This window comes from Macaca mulatta, chromosome 2, assembly GCF_049350105.2.
Source record: "Macaca mulatta isolate MMU2019108-1 chromosome 2, T2T-MMU8v2.0, whole genome shotgun sequence".
Classification (NCBI taxonomy): Eukaryota; Metazoa; Chordata; class Mammalia; order Primates; family Cercopithecidae; genus Macaca; species Macaca mulatta.
In genome coordinates this window covers 97388797-97401918 of record NC_133407.1, presented here as the reverse complement: position 1 = coordinate 97401918, position 13122 = coordinate 97388797, and the positions used below count along the sequence as shown (strand labels likewise).

Genomic DNA, 13122 nt, shown 5'->3' with positions numbered 1-13122 from the left:
TCAGGGAAATAAAGGGAGAGCTAAACAATGGGAACACATGGACACACAGAGGGAAATAATATACACAGGCACCTTCAAAAGGGCAAGGAGGTTGGGGTGAGGGTTGAAAAGTTACCAAGTGACACAGCGTTCACTGTTTGGGTGATAGGCACACCAAAAACCCAAACCTCACCATTATGCAATATATCTGTGTAACAAACCTGTACATGTACCCCCTGAATCTATAAAAATAATTTTAAATAATCTTAGTGTATTGTGAAGCTGACTCTAACAACATATAAAAAGTATAATATATCACTTTTGTCCTAGAAATATCAGATTGGTTGAACACTAGATTAATGAAATTCATCCCATTAAAGATTAAAAAGAAAAATTATATGATTATGTCGAGATGTAGAAAAAATTCTGTAATATTTGACGTGCATTACGAAGAAACATTCTTAGTAAATGAGGTACATAAAGAAAATGCCGTAATCAGGCAAAAGGTATCCATTTTGAAAAATCTACAGGAAACCAACAAAATGGCGAATTGAAAGCTTTCCTTATGAGAAAGGAACAAGACAAAGCTGACTGCTCTCACCATTTCTTTTGCATTGTATTCAAGGTTTTTGATAACCCAGTAAAGCTAGTAAAAGAAAGAAAAGGTATAAGGAATGAAAAAGAAGGAACAAAACTTAATTATTCAGAAGATACAATAATGTTTGTAGAAAATCAAAATAATCTATTAAAATTGTTAGAATTCATAAGAAAATTTAGCTGTTTTGCTGGATATAAAATCAATATCCCAAAGTTAATTGGATTTTGGTGTGCTGGAAATAATTAAAAAGTGAAATCACTACACTGTGCTTTGGTTTTCCAAAAATTGGGATACTAACCTTCTGCTATAAGTAGAAGAATATAGTATAGCTTTTAAGAATGTGGGGTTTGTAGTCAAATTACCTAAGTTTAAATCCCTATTCCACAAGTTATTAGTCATATGTCTGAAGTAGTCACTTGCCTCAAAGCATTAACTTCCTTACCTGTAAAATGGGAATTGTTATGCTGCTTTACTTAGGTGTTATGAAAATTAAATGAGACAGTATATGAAACTGCTTAGCACAGTGCTTGATGCATTTATCCAATAACTGTTTATTTCTGTTATTATCTAAAAAACCATCTCAATCTAAAGCTACAGGAATGATAGGCTTGAGACTTAGATTGAAATTGATTTTGTTTCTCTAGAACCAAAAGGAATTGAAAACACAAAACAAAACACTGTACTAGAGAGTGAAATATAATGAATTGGTAAGAAAAAAGCATAACTCGTGGATCACTGCTAGATGAGGAACAGGTAGCGAAAAGAGAAAAAAAGATGAATAGGCTAGATATAAAATAATTAATTTTTAAAACTTGTACCAAGCTTAGTGGGTTTTTTTTTTTTGTTGTTTTTTTTTATACTTTAAGTTCTAGGGAACATGTGTACGACGTGCAGGTTTGTTACATATGTATACATGTGCCATGTTGATGCTTCACCCATTAACTCATCATTTACATTAGGTGTAGCTCCTAATGCTATCCCTCCCCCTACCCCCACCCCACAATAGGACCCGGTGTGTGATGCTCCCCTTCCTGTGTCAAAGTGATCTCATTGTTCAATTCCCACCTATGAGTGAGAACATGCGGTATTTGGTTTTCTGTTCTTGCGATAGTTTGCTGAGAATGATGGTTTCCAGCTGCATCCACGTCCCTACAAAGGACACAAACTCATCCTTTTTTATGGCTGCATAGTATTCCATGGTGTATATGTGCCACATTTTTTTTTTTTTTTTTTTTTGAGACGGAGTCATGCTCTGTCGCCCAGGCTGGAGTGCAGTGGCCGGATCTCAGCTCACTGCAAGCTCCGCCTCCCGGGTACACGCCATTCTCCTGCCTCAGCCTCCCAAGTAGCTGGGACTACAGGTGCCCGCCACTTCGCCCGGCTAGTTTTTTGTATTTTTTTAGTAGAAACAGGGTTTCACCGTGTTAGCCAGGATGGTCTCGATCTCCTGACCTCATGATCCGCCCGTCTCGGCCTCCCAAAGTGCTGGGATTACAGGCTTGAGCCACCGCGCCCGGCCTGTGCCACATTTTCTTAATCCAGTCTGTCACTGATGGACATTTGGGTTGATTCCAAGTCTTTGCTATTGTGAATAGTGCCGCAATAAACATATGTGTGCATGTGTCTTTATAGCAGCATGACTTAAAATCCTTTGGGTGTATCCCCGGTAATGGGATGGCTGGGTCAAATGGTATTTCTAGTTCTAGATCCTTGAGGAATCGCCACACTGTTTTCCACAGTGGTTGAACTAATTTACCGTCCCACCAACAGTGTAAAAGTGTTCCTATTTCTCCACATCCTCTCCAGCACCTGTTGTTTCCTGATTTTTTAATGATTGCCATTCTAACTGGTGTGAGATGGTATCTCATTGTGGTTTTGATTTGCATTTCTCTGATGGCCAGTGATGATGAGCATTTTTTCATGTGTCTGTTGGCTGTATGAATGTCTTCTTTTGAGAAGTGTCTGTTCATATCCTTTGCCCACTTTTTGATGAGGTTGTTTGTTTTTTTCTTGTAGATTTGATTGAGTTCTTTATAGGTTCTGGATATTAGCACTTTGTCAGAAGAGTAGATTGTAATAATTTTCTCCCATTCTGTAGGTTGCCTGTTCACTCTGATAGTAGTTTCTTTTGCTGTGCAGAAGCTCTTTAGTTTAATTAGATCCCATTTGTCAATTTTGGCTTTTGTTGCCATTGCTGTTGGTGTTTTACACATGAAGTCCTTGCCCATGCCTATGTCCTGAATGGTATTACCTAGGTTTTCTTCTAGGGTTTTTATGGTATTAGGTCTAATATTTAAGTCTCTAATCCATCTTGAATTAATTTTCATATAAGGAGTAAGGAAAGGATCCAGTTTCAGCTTTCTACTTATGGCTAGCCAATTTTCCCAGCACCATTTATTAAATAGGGAATCCTTTCCCCATTTCTTGTTTTTCTCAGGTTTGTCAAAGATCAGATGGCTGTAGATGTGTGGTATTATTTCTGAGGACTCTGTTCTGTTCCATTGGTCTATATCTCTGTTTTGGTACCAGTACCATGCTGTTTTGTTTACTGTAACCTTGTAGTATAGTTTGAAGTCAGGTAGCATGATGCCTCCAGCTTTGTTCTTTTTGCTTAGGATTGTCTTGGCAATGCGGGCTCTTTTTTGGTTCCATATGAACTTTAAAGCAGTTTTTCCAATTCTGTGAAGAAAGTCATTGGTATCTTAATGGGGATGGCATTGAATCTATAAATTACCTTGGGCAGTATGGCCATTTTCACGATATTGATTCTTCCTATCCATGAGCATGGTATGTTCTTCCATTTGTTTGTGTCCTCTTTGATTTCACTGAGCAGTGGTTTGTAGTTCTCCTTGAAGAGGTCCTTTACATCCCTTGTAAGTTGGATTCCTAGGTATTTTATTCTCTTTGAAGCTATTGTGAATGGAAGTTCATTCATGATTTGGCTCTCTGTTTGTCTGTTACTGGTGTATAAGAATGCTTGTGATTTTTGCACGTTGATTTTGTATCCTGAGACTTTGCTGAAATTGCTTATCAGCTTAAGGAGATTTTGGGCTGAGACGATGGGCTTTTCTAAATATACAATCATGTCATCTGCAAACAGGGACAGTTTGACTTCTTCTTTTCCTAACTGAATACCCTTGATTTCTTTCTCTTGCCTGATTGCCCTAGCCAGAACTTCCAACACTATGTTGAATAGGAGTGGTGAGTGAGGGCATCCCTGTCTTCTGCCAGTTTTCAAAGGGAATGCTTCCAGTTTTTGCCCATTCAGTATGATATTGGCTGTGGGTTTGTCATAAATAGCTCTTATTATTTTGAGATACGTTCCATCAATACCGAATTTATTGAGAGTTTTTAGCATGAAGGGCTGTTGAATTTTGTCAAAGGCCTTTTCTGCATCTATTGAGATAATCATTTGGTTTTTGTCTTTGGTTCTGTTTATATGCTGGATTATGTTTATTGATTTGCGTATGTTGAACCAGCCTTGCATCCCAGGGATGAAGCCCACTTGATCATGGAGGATACGCTTTTTGATGTGCTGCGGATTTGGTTTGCCAGTATTTTCTTGAGGATTTTTGCATTGATGTTTATCAGGGATATTGGTCTAAAATTGTCTTTCTTTGTTGTATCTCTGTCAGGCTCTGGTATCAGGATGATGTTGGCCTCGTAAAATGAGTTAGGGAGGATTCCCTCTTTTTCTGTTGATTGGAATAGTTTCAGAAGGAATGGTACCAACTCCTCCTTGTACCTCTGGTAGAATTTGGCTGTGAATCCGTCTGGTCCTGGATTTTTTTTGGTTGGTAGGCTATTAATTGTTGCCTCAATTCCAGAGCCTGCTATTCATCTATTCAGGGATTCAACTTCTTCCTGGTTTAGTCTTGGGGTACTGTAAGTGTCCAGGAAATTATCCATTTCTTCTAGGTTTTCTAGTTTATTTGCGTAGAGGTGTTTATAGTATTCTCTGATGGTAGTTTGTATTTCTGTGGGGTCGGTGGTGATATCCCCTTTATCATTTTTTATTGCGTCGATTTGATTCTTCTCTCTTTTCTTCTTTATTAGTCTTGCTAGTGGTCTATCAATTTGGTTGATCTTTTCAAAAAACCAACTCCTGGATTCATTGATTTTTTGGAGGGTTTTTTGTGTCTCTATCTCCCTCAGTTCTGCTATGATCTTAGTTATTTCTTGCCTTCTGCTAGCTTTTGAATGTGTTTGCTCTTGCTTCTCTAGTCCTTTTAATTGTGATGTTAGAGTGTCAATTTTAGATCTTTCCTGCTTTCTCTTGTGGGCATTTAGTGCTATAAATTTCCCTCTACACACTGCTTTAAATGTATCCCAGAGATTCTGGTATGTTGTGTCTTTGTTCTCATTGGTTTCAAAGAACATCTTTATTTCTGCCTTCATTTCTTGATGTACCCAGTAGTCATTCAGGAGCAGGTTGTTCAGTTTCCATGTAGTTGAGCGGTTTTGATTGAGTTTCTTAGTCCTGAGTTCTAGTTTAGTTGCACTGTGGTCTGAGAGACAGTTTGTTATAATTTCTGTTCTTTTACATTTGCTGAGGAGTGCTTTACTTCCAACTATGTGGTCAGTTTTGGAATAAGTGTAATGTGGTACTGAGAAGAGTGTATATTCTGTTGATTTGGGGTGGAGAGTTCTGTAGATGTCTATTAGGTCTGCTTGGTGCAGAGTTGAGTTCAATTCCTGGATATCCTTGTTAACTTTCTGTCTCGTTGATCTATCTAACGTTGACAGTGGGGTGTTAAAGTCTCCCATTATTATTGTATGGGAGTCTAAGTCTCTTTGTAAGCCTCTAAGGACTTGCTTTATGAATCTGGGTGCTCCTGTATTGGGTGCATATATATTTAGGATAGTTAGCTCTTGCTGATGAATTGATCCCTTTACCATTATGTAATGGCCTTCTTTGTCTCTTTTGATCTTTGATGGTTTAAAGTCTGTTTTATCAGAGACTAGGATTGCAGTGCCTGCTTTTTTTGTTTGTTTGTTTGTTTTCCATTTGCTTGGTAGATGTTCCTCCATCCCTTTATTTTGAGCCTATGTGTGTCTGCATGTGAGATGGGTCTCCTGAATATAGTAAACTGATGGGTCTTGACTCTTTATCCAATTTGCCAGCCTGTGTCTTTTAATTGGACCATTTAGTCCATTTACATTTAAAGTTAATATTGTTATGTGTGAACTTGATCCTGTCATTATGATATTAGCTGGTTATTTTGCTCGCTAGTTGATACAGTTTCTTCCTAGCATCGATGGACTTTACATTTTGACATGTTTTTGCAATGGCTGGTACCTATTGTTCCTTTCCATGTTTAGTGCTTCCTTCAGGATCTCTCATGGGGCAGGCCTGGTGGTGACAAAATCTCTAAGCATTTGCTTGTCTGTAAAGGATTTTATTTCTCCTTCACTTATGAAACTTAGTTTGGCTGGATATGAAATTCTGGGTTTAAAATTCTTTTCTTTAAGAATGTTGAATATTGGCCCCCACTCTCTTCTGGCTTGGAGAGTTTCTGCTGAGAGATCTGCTGTTAGTCTGATGGGCTTCCCTTTGTGGGTAACCCGACCTTTCTGTCTGGCTGCCCTTAACATTTTTTCCTTCATTTCAACTTTGATGAATCTGACAATTATGTGTCTTGGAGTTGCTCTTCTTGAGGAGTATCTTTGTGGCATTCTCTGTATTTCCTGAATTTGAATGTTGGCCTGCCTTACTAGGTTGGGGAAGTTCTCCTGAATGATATGCTGCAGAGTGTTTTCCAACTTGGTTCCATTTTCCCCGTCACTTTCAGACACACCAATCAGACGTAGATTTGGTCTTTTCACATAATCCCATATTTCTTGGAGGCTTTGTTCATTTCTTTTTACTCTTTTTTCTCCACACTTCTGTTCTTGTTTTGTTTCATTCATTTAGTCTTCAATCGCTGATACTCTTTCTTCCAGTTGATCGACTCAGTTACTGAAGCTTGTGCATTTGTCATGTATTTCTCATGTTATGGTTTTCATCTCTATCAGTTCTTTTAAGGTCTTCTCTGCATTGGTTATTCTAATTATCCATTCATCCATTCTTTTTTGAAGGTTTTTAGTTTCTTTGCACTGGGTACGTAGTTCCTCCTTTAGCTCTGAGAAGTTTGATTGACTGAAGCCTTCTTCTCTCAACTCGTCAAAGTCATTCTCCGTCCAGCTTTGTTCCATTGCTGGCGATGAGCTGCGTTCCTTTGGAGGGGGGAGATGTGCTCTGATTTTTTGAATTTCCAACTTTTCTGCACTGCTTTTTCCCCATCTTTGTTGTTTTATCTACCTTTGGTCTTTGATGATGGTGATGTACTGATGGGGTTTTGGTGTGGGTGTCGTTTCTGTTTGTTAGTTTTCCTTCTAACAGTCAGGACCCTCAGCTGTAGGTCTGTTGGAGTTTGCTTGAGGTCCACTCCAGACCCTGTTTGCCTGGGTATCAGCAGTGGAGGCTGCAGAAGATAGAATATTGCTGAACAGGGCCGGGCGCGGTGGCTCAAGCCTGTAATCGCAGCACTTTGGGAGGCCGAGACGGGCAGATCACAAGGTCAGGAGATCGAGACCAGCCAGGCTAATACGGTGAAACCCCGTCTCTACTAAAAAATACAAAAAAAAAACTAGCCGGGTGAGGTGGCGGGTGCCTGTAGTCCCAGCTACTCGGGAGGCTGAGGCAGGAGAATGGCATGAACCCGGGAGGCAGAGCTTGCAGTGAGCTGAGATGCGGCCACTGCACTCCAGCCTGGGCGACAGAGCGAGACTCCGTCTCAAAAAAAAAAAAAAAAAAAAAAGAATATTGCTGAACAGCGAGTGTTGCTGTCTCATTCTTGTTCTGGAAGCTTCGTCTCAGGGGTGTACCCCACCGTGTGAGGTGTGAGGTGTCAGTCTGTACCTAGTGGGGGATGTCTCTCAGTTAGGCTACTCAGGGGTCAGGGACCCACTTGAGCAGGCAGTCTGTCCGTTCTTAGATCTCAACCTCCATGCTGGGAGATCCACTGCTCTCTTCAAAGCTATCAGACAGGGGCATTTACCTCTGCTGAGGTTTCTGCTGCTTTTTGTTTAGCTATGCCCTGTCCCCAGAGGAGTAGTCTACAGAGGCAGGCCGACCTCCTTGTGCTGCAGTGGGCTCCACCCAATTCGAGCTTCCCAGTGGCTTTGTTTACCTACTTGGGCCTCAGCAATGGTGGGTGCCCGTCCCCCAGCCTTGCTGCCACCTTGCAGTTAGATCTCAGATTTCTGTGCTAGCAATGAGGGAGGCTTCGTAGGTGTGGGACCCTCCGGGCCAGGTGTGGGATATAATCTCTTGGTGTGCCATTTGCTAAGACACTTGGTAAAGCGCAGTATCAGGGTGGGAGTTACCCGATTTTCCAGGTGTTGTGTGTCTCAGTTTCCCTTGGCTAGGCAAAGAGATTCCCTTCCCCCTTGCACTTTCTAGGTGAGGCGATTTCTTCAGCTCTCACTGGTCGGGCTGCACCAGCTGACTAGCACTGATTGTCCAGCACTCCCCATTGAGATGAACCTGGTACCTCAGTTGAAAATGCAGAAATCATCTGTCTTCTGTGTCACTCACACTGGGAGCTGGAGGCTGGAGCTGTTCCTATTCGGCCATCTTGGGTGTGCCCAACGGGGTTTTTTTTTTTTTAATTTTAATTTTAATTTTTTTTTAGATGGAGTCTTGCTCTGTCACCCAGCCTGGAGTGCAGTGGCGCAATCTCGGCCCACTGCAAGCTCTGGCTCCCAGGTTCCTCCATTCTCCTGCCTCAGCCTCCTGAGTAGCTGGGACTATAGGTGCTCGCCACCACACCTGGCTAATTTTTTTGGTATTTTTAGTAGAGACAGGGTTTCACTGTGTTTGCCAGGATGGTCTCGATCTCCCAACCTCTTGATTCACCCACCTCGGCCTCCCACAGTGCTGGGATTACAGGTGTGAGCCACCATGCTTGGCCTAGTGTTTTCAAGGAATAGATAATGCTGTAGGAAAAAAGCTTACTATGTATAATATTATATGAAAATAGGAAAATATAAAAATGATTTTACAGTATGCTCTAAATCAGCTGTCCTCAACCTTTTTGGTACCAGGGACTGGTTTCATGGAAGACAGTTTTTCCATGGACAGGGGTAGGGGGTGGGGGTGCAGTCCTGGGAGAGTAGGGGGACAGGGATGGTTCGGGGATGAAACTGTTTCACCTCAGATCATCAGGCATTAGATTCTCATAAGGAGAGCACAACCTAGATCCCTTACTTGTGCAGTTCACAATAGGGTTCACGCTCCTGTGGGAATTTAATGCCACTACTAATCTGACAGAAGGCAGAGCTCAGGTGGTAATGCCCACTCACTCATGTGGAAAAAAACTAAGAATTCCCCAAAATATTAAATTATGGCTGTATGGTGATATTTAGGGTGATCTTCATGTTCTTTTTAATTTTGTGTGGTTTTCAAGTTTTCCATAATATATGTTATTTTTATAATCAGGAAAAGCAATAAATATTATTTTTATTTTATTTATTTATTTTTTTGAGACGGAGTCTTTCTCTGTCACTCAGGCTGGAGGGCCGTGATGCAATCTTGGCTCACTGCAAGCTCTGGTTCCCGGGTTCACACCATTCTCCTGCCTCAGCCTCCTGAGAAGCTGGGACTACAGACACCCGCCACCATGCCCAGCTAATTTTTTGTATGTTTTAGTAGAGACGGGGTTTCACCATGTTAGCCAGGATGGTCTCAAACTCCAGACCTCAAGTGATCTGCCCGCCTCAGCCTCCCAAAGTGCTGGGATTACAGGCATGAGCCACCACACCCGGCCAATAAATATTATTTTTATTGAAGATAAAAATCTATTACAAAAACATAATTCTAAGCTGATTGACTAACATATAACTCATAAATATGTATATATGTTACCCTGATATTTGATATTGTAATGACTCATGCCCTTAACAAAGATATGAAGCTAAGTTGCTGTGAATAGGGTTGATTAACAATATCACATATACGAAAATGAGAGGGGCTGACTCAATCTCAGAATAATGATCTTTGGAGGAGAATCTCTATTCCCCTTTTCTGAGATTCTTAATTTTTTTAAAGATAGAATTACTACTTACTATATGGAAAGATAGATTTTAGAAAATTACAGAATTTCTGGTAAAGATTTGAGGATTTTCTCTCATAGCATTCTACATTCTCCAATATACTTGTTTTCAGCCAAGGATGAAGTGTAAGGGCCCAAAGAGGTCTGAGACTTTTTAAGAGTCATCAGGAACTCTTAAAAAAAAATTAAGAAATAAATAAAAGAAATTAAAAAAATTTTTAAAGAGTATCAGGTAACTTATTGCTATATAACAATGCCCATGTATTTCTCAACTCTGTTTTCTCCTTGTCTTTGTGCCCTTAGGTGCTGATATTCATGGCTTCAGTGCTCCTAGGACATTTGGCTTAACACTGGGACATGTAGTAGATGAAATACAGAGAAATGTGAAGCCTGTGGTGGCAGCAATCCAAGGCATGGCTTTTGGAGGGGGACTAGAGCTGGCCCTGGGCTGTCACTATAGGATTGCCCATACAGAGGTAACAACCAAGGCTCTATATAGTGGCTGATGTGTGGGGCTTTTCTTTAGGGCAAACTCTAAATGTAGTCATACGTATTAGAGGTTATTATTTTATTTTATTTATTTATCTTTTGAGATGGAGTCTCACTCTGTCTTCCAGACTGGAGTGCAGTGGTGTGATCTCGATTCCCTGCAACCTCCACCTCCCGAGTTCAAGCAGTTCTCCTGCCTCAGCCTCCTGAGAAGCTGGGACTACAGACACGCTACCATGCCCAGCAAATTTTTGTATTTTTAGTAGAGACAGGGTTTCACCATGTTGACCAGGCTGGTCTCAAACTCCTGACCTCAGGTGACCACCTGCCTCAGCTTCCCAAAGTGCTTGGATTACAGGCATGAGCACTGGACCCAGCCCAGAGGTGATAGTTTTGAATGCTTAGCTTCCTGATTAACCACTTCAGCTGTTATGTACCAGTACAATGGTACTAATTGTTAAAATGTTCAAACACTTCACTTCCATTCTGGTAAGTAAACACCTGCTACTGTGAGCCCTCTGTCTCCTTATTTCCCTTAACCTTAGCCCTAGGGCCTTTCTATGATCCATCAACTATAGGGGAACTCCTGAGTCAATAGAGAGCCCCAAGACTCTACCTCCAGTACTATGACCCATATCAGGTTTCACTGATGCAGTGCTCATGCAGTATGACGTATTAAATATGTTGGCTGTCACTTCTAAGTATACATTTAAATACTTCTTTGATAACTCAAAGATTTCTGTTTCATGGTCCCTTATAATTATCAGTACCTAATAAGATGAATTTCTATTGGAAAATGGCACAAAACTAGTAAATATGGGGAAATTTCTGGAAATAGATTTAATTTAGGCTATTAGACAAGTTAGATGAGGTCTATGATACCACTGCGTATCGCGGTATATATAATGGTAGCATTTTTGTAATTAATATATTTTTCTAATGATAAAAATAATGTTCATTATTCTACTAAACTAGAAAACATAAGAAAGTATACAGATGTAAACTAAAATCATAATAAACTCACAGTTCAGAAATAACCCCTATTAACATTCTATTTCATTCTAGTCTTTTTTGTATGTAATTTTTTTCTTAGTTTCTTTTTCCTTTGAAAAACATCCTTTAAAAAAAAAGGACATTGGCCAGTGCGGTGGCTCGTGCCTGTAATCCCAGCACTTTGAGAGGCTGAGCTGGGCAGATCACAAGGTCAGGAGATCGAGACCATCCTGGCCAACATGATGAAACCCCGTCGCTACTAAAGATACAAAAATTAGCTGGGCATGCTGGCATGCGCCTGTAGTCCCAGCTACTCAGGAGGCTGAGGCAGGAGAATCACTTGAACCTGGGAGGTGGAGGTTGCAGTAAGCTGAGATCGCGCCATTGCACTCCAGCCTGGTGACAGAACGAGTCTCCATCTCAAAACAAACAACAACCAAAAAAACCACATTTGGGTTTTTATTGTATTTAGTTTATACTGTATTTTTATACTATCATATTTAACCCATTATTACATATTCTTTACTCTGCCAATCTCTGTCTTTTGATTAGAGAACTTAATACACTTATATTTAATGTAATTACTGATAAGGAAGAACATACTTCTGCCATTTTGCTATTTGTTTTCTATGCTTTTTGGTTTTTTTGTTCAATTCTTCCGTTACTGCTTGCATTTGTGTTAAATGGAAAAGTGTACCCTTGTAACTTTCTTGCTGTTTATTTTACTATATATATTTTTAGTTATTTTCTTAGTGGTGGTTAACTTGGTGATTACAATTAGCATCTTAATTTATGACAATCTGGTTCAGATTATTACTGAATTTTAATAATATACAAAAAATTTGCTCCTCTGTAGCCTCCATGACTTGCCCCTTTATGCTATTATTGTCACAAGTTATATCTTTATAAGTTATGTACCGCTTAACATAGATTTATCATTATTGCTTTACACAGTGGTCCTAAATCAGATAAGAAAAAGAAGAATTACAAGTGAAAAATACATTATTACTCTCTTTTCTGTTTACCCATGTAGTTACTCTTTATCAGTGTTCTTTATTTCTTCATGTGAATTCAAGTTACTGTCTAGTGTCTTTTCATTACAGCCTGAAGTATTTCTTATAGGGCAAATATACCAACAAAACATCAGTTTTTCTTTATCTAGAAATGTGTTAATTTTGCCTTCATTTTCAAAGGATAGTTTTGTTCAATATAGAATTCTTGACTGACAGTTGTTTTCTTTCAGCACTTTGTATATGTCATTTCATGCCTTCTGACCTCTGTGGCTTCTGAAGAGAAATCATGTTAATCTTCTGGTAAATATTCTTTAAAAATATCATTATAGCCTGAGCACAGTGACTCACGCCTGTAATCCCAACACTTTGGGAGGCTGAGGCAGGCGGATCACCTGAGGTCAGGAGTTCAAGACCAGCCTGACCAACATGGAGAAACCCCGTCTTTACTAAAAATACGAAATTAGCTGGGCGTGGTGGCACATGCCTGTAATCCCAGCTACTCAGGAGGCTGAGGCAGGAGAATCACTTGAACCCGGGAGACGGAAGTTGCAGTGAGCCGAGATTGCACCATTGCACTCCAGCCTGGGCAACAAGAGCGAAACTCTGTCTCAAAAAAAAAAAAAAAAAAAAAAATCATTGTAAGTGGTGGCATAATATTCGATCATATAGCTATACAAGTATTTATTTAACCATTTCCCAATGGTGTTTTAAGTTTTATAAATGCTTATAAATAAATACACATATATGTCCTAAGTGCTCCTTTTCTGTATCCCTCTTACCATAACCTTCTGCACCCTGAGTGCAGATCTGAGTTTCTAGCAATAAGTAAAGAGGTAGAGATGGGCAGTGATAGAAAGAATGGTGATTGACTGTTAGGAAAACCTCATGTAAGAGAGACCTCACATATGTGAGGTGTTTTGGAACTGCTGAAATTACAATCTGGGCAAATGGCAGT

At 40.0% G+C, this 13122-nt stretch overlaps 1 protein-coding gene across 5 annotated transcripts in view; it reads left to right on the top strand.

Annotated features, from left to right (window-relative positions):
* The window catches only part of EHHADH (enoyl-CoA hydratase and 3-hydroxyacyl CoA dehydrogenase), a 71586-nt gene that overhangs the window by 15791 nt on the left and 42673 nt on the right, over positions 1-13122 (top strand). For 3 of the 5 annotated variants that reach the window (XM_015131415.3, XM_077990333.1, NM_001257492.1), the window contains 1 exon segment: positions 9976-10148. The exons of 1 other annotated variant lie outside the window; for it this stretch is intronic. In XM_015131415.3, coding sequence (XP_014986901.3) covers positions 10086-10148 — 63 coding nt within the window. In that variant the 5' untranslated portion in view covers positions 9976-10085. 5 annotated transcript variants of the gene reach the window in all.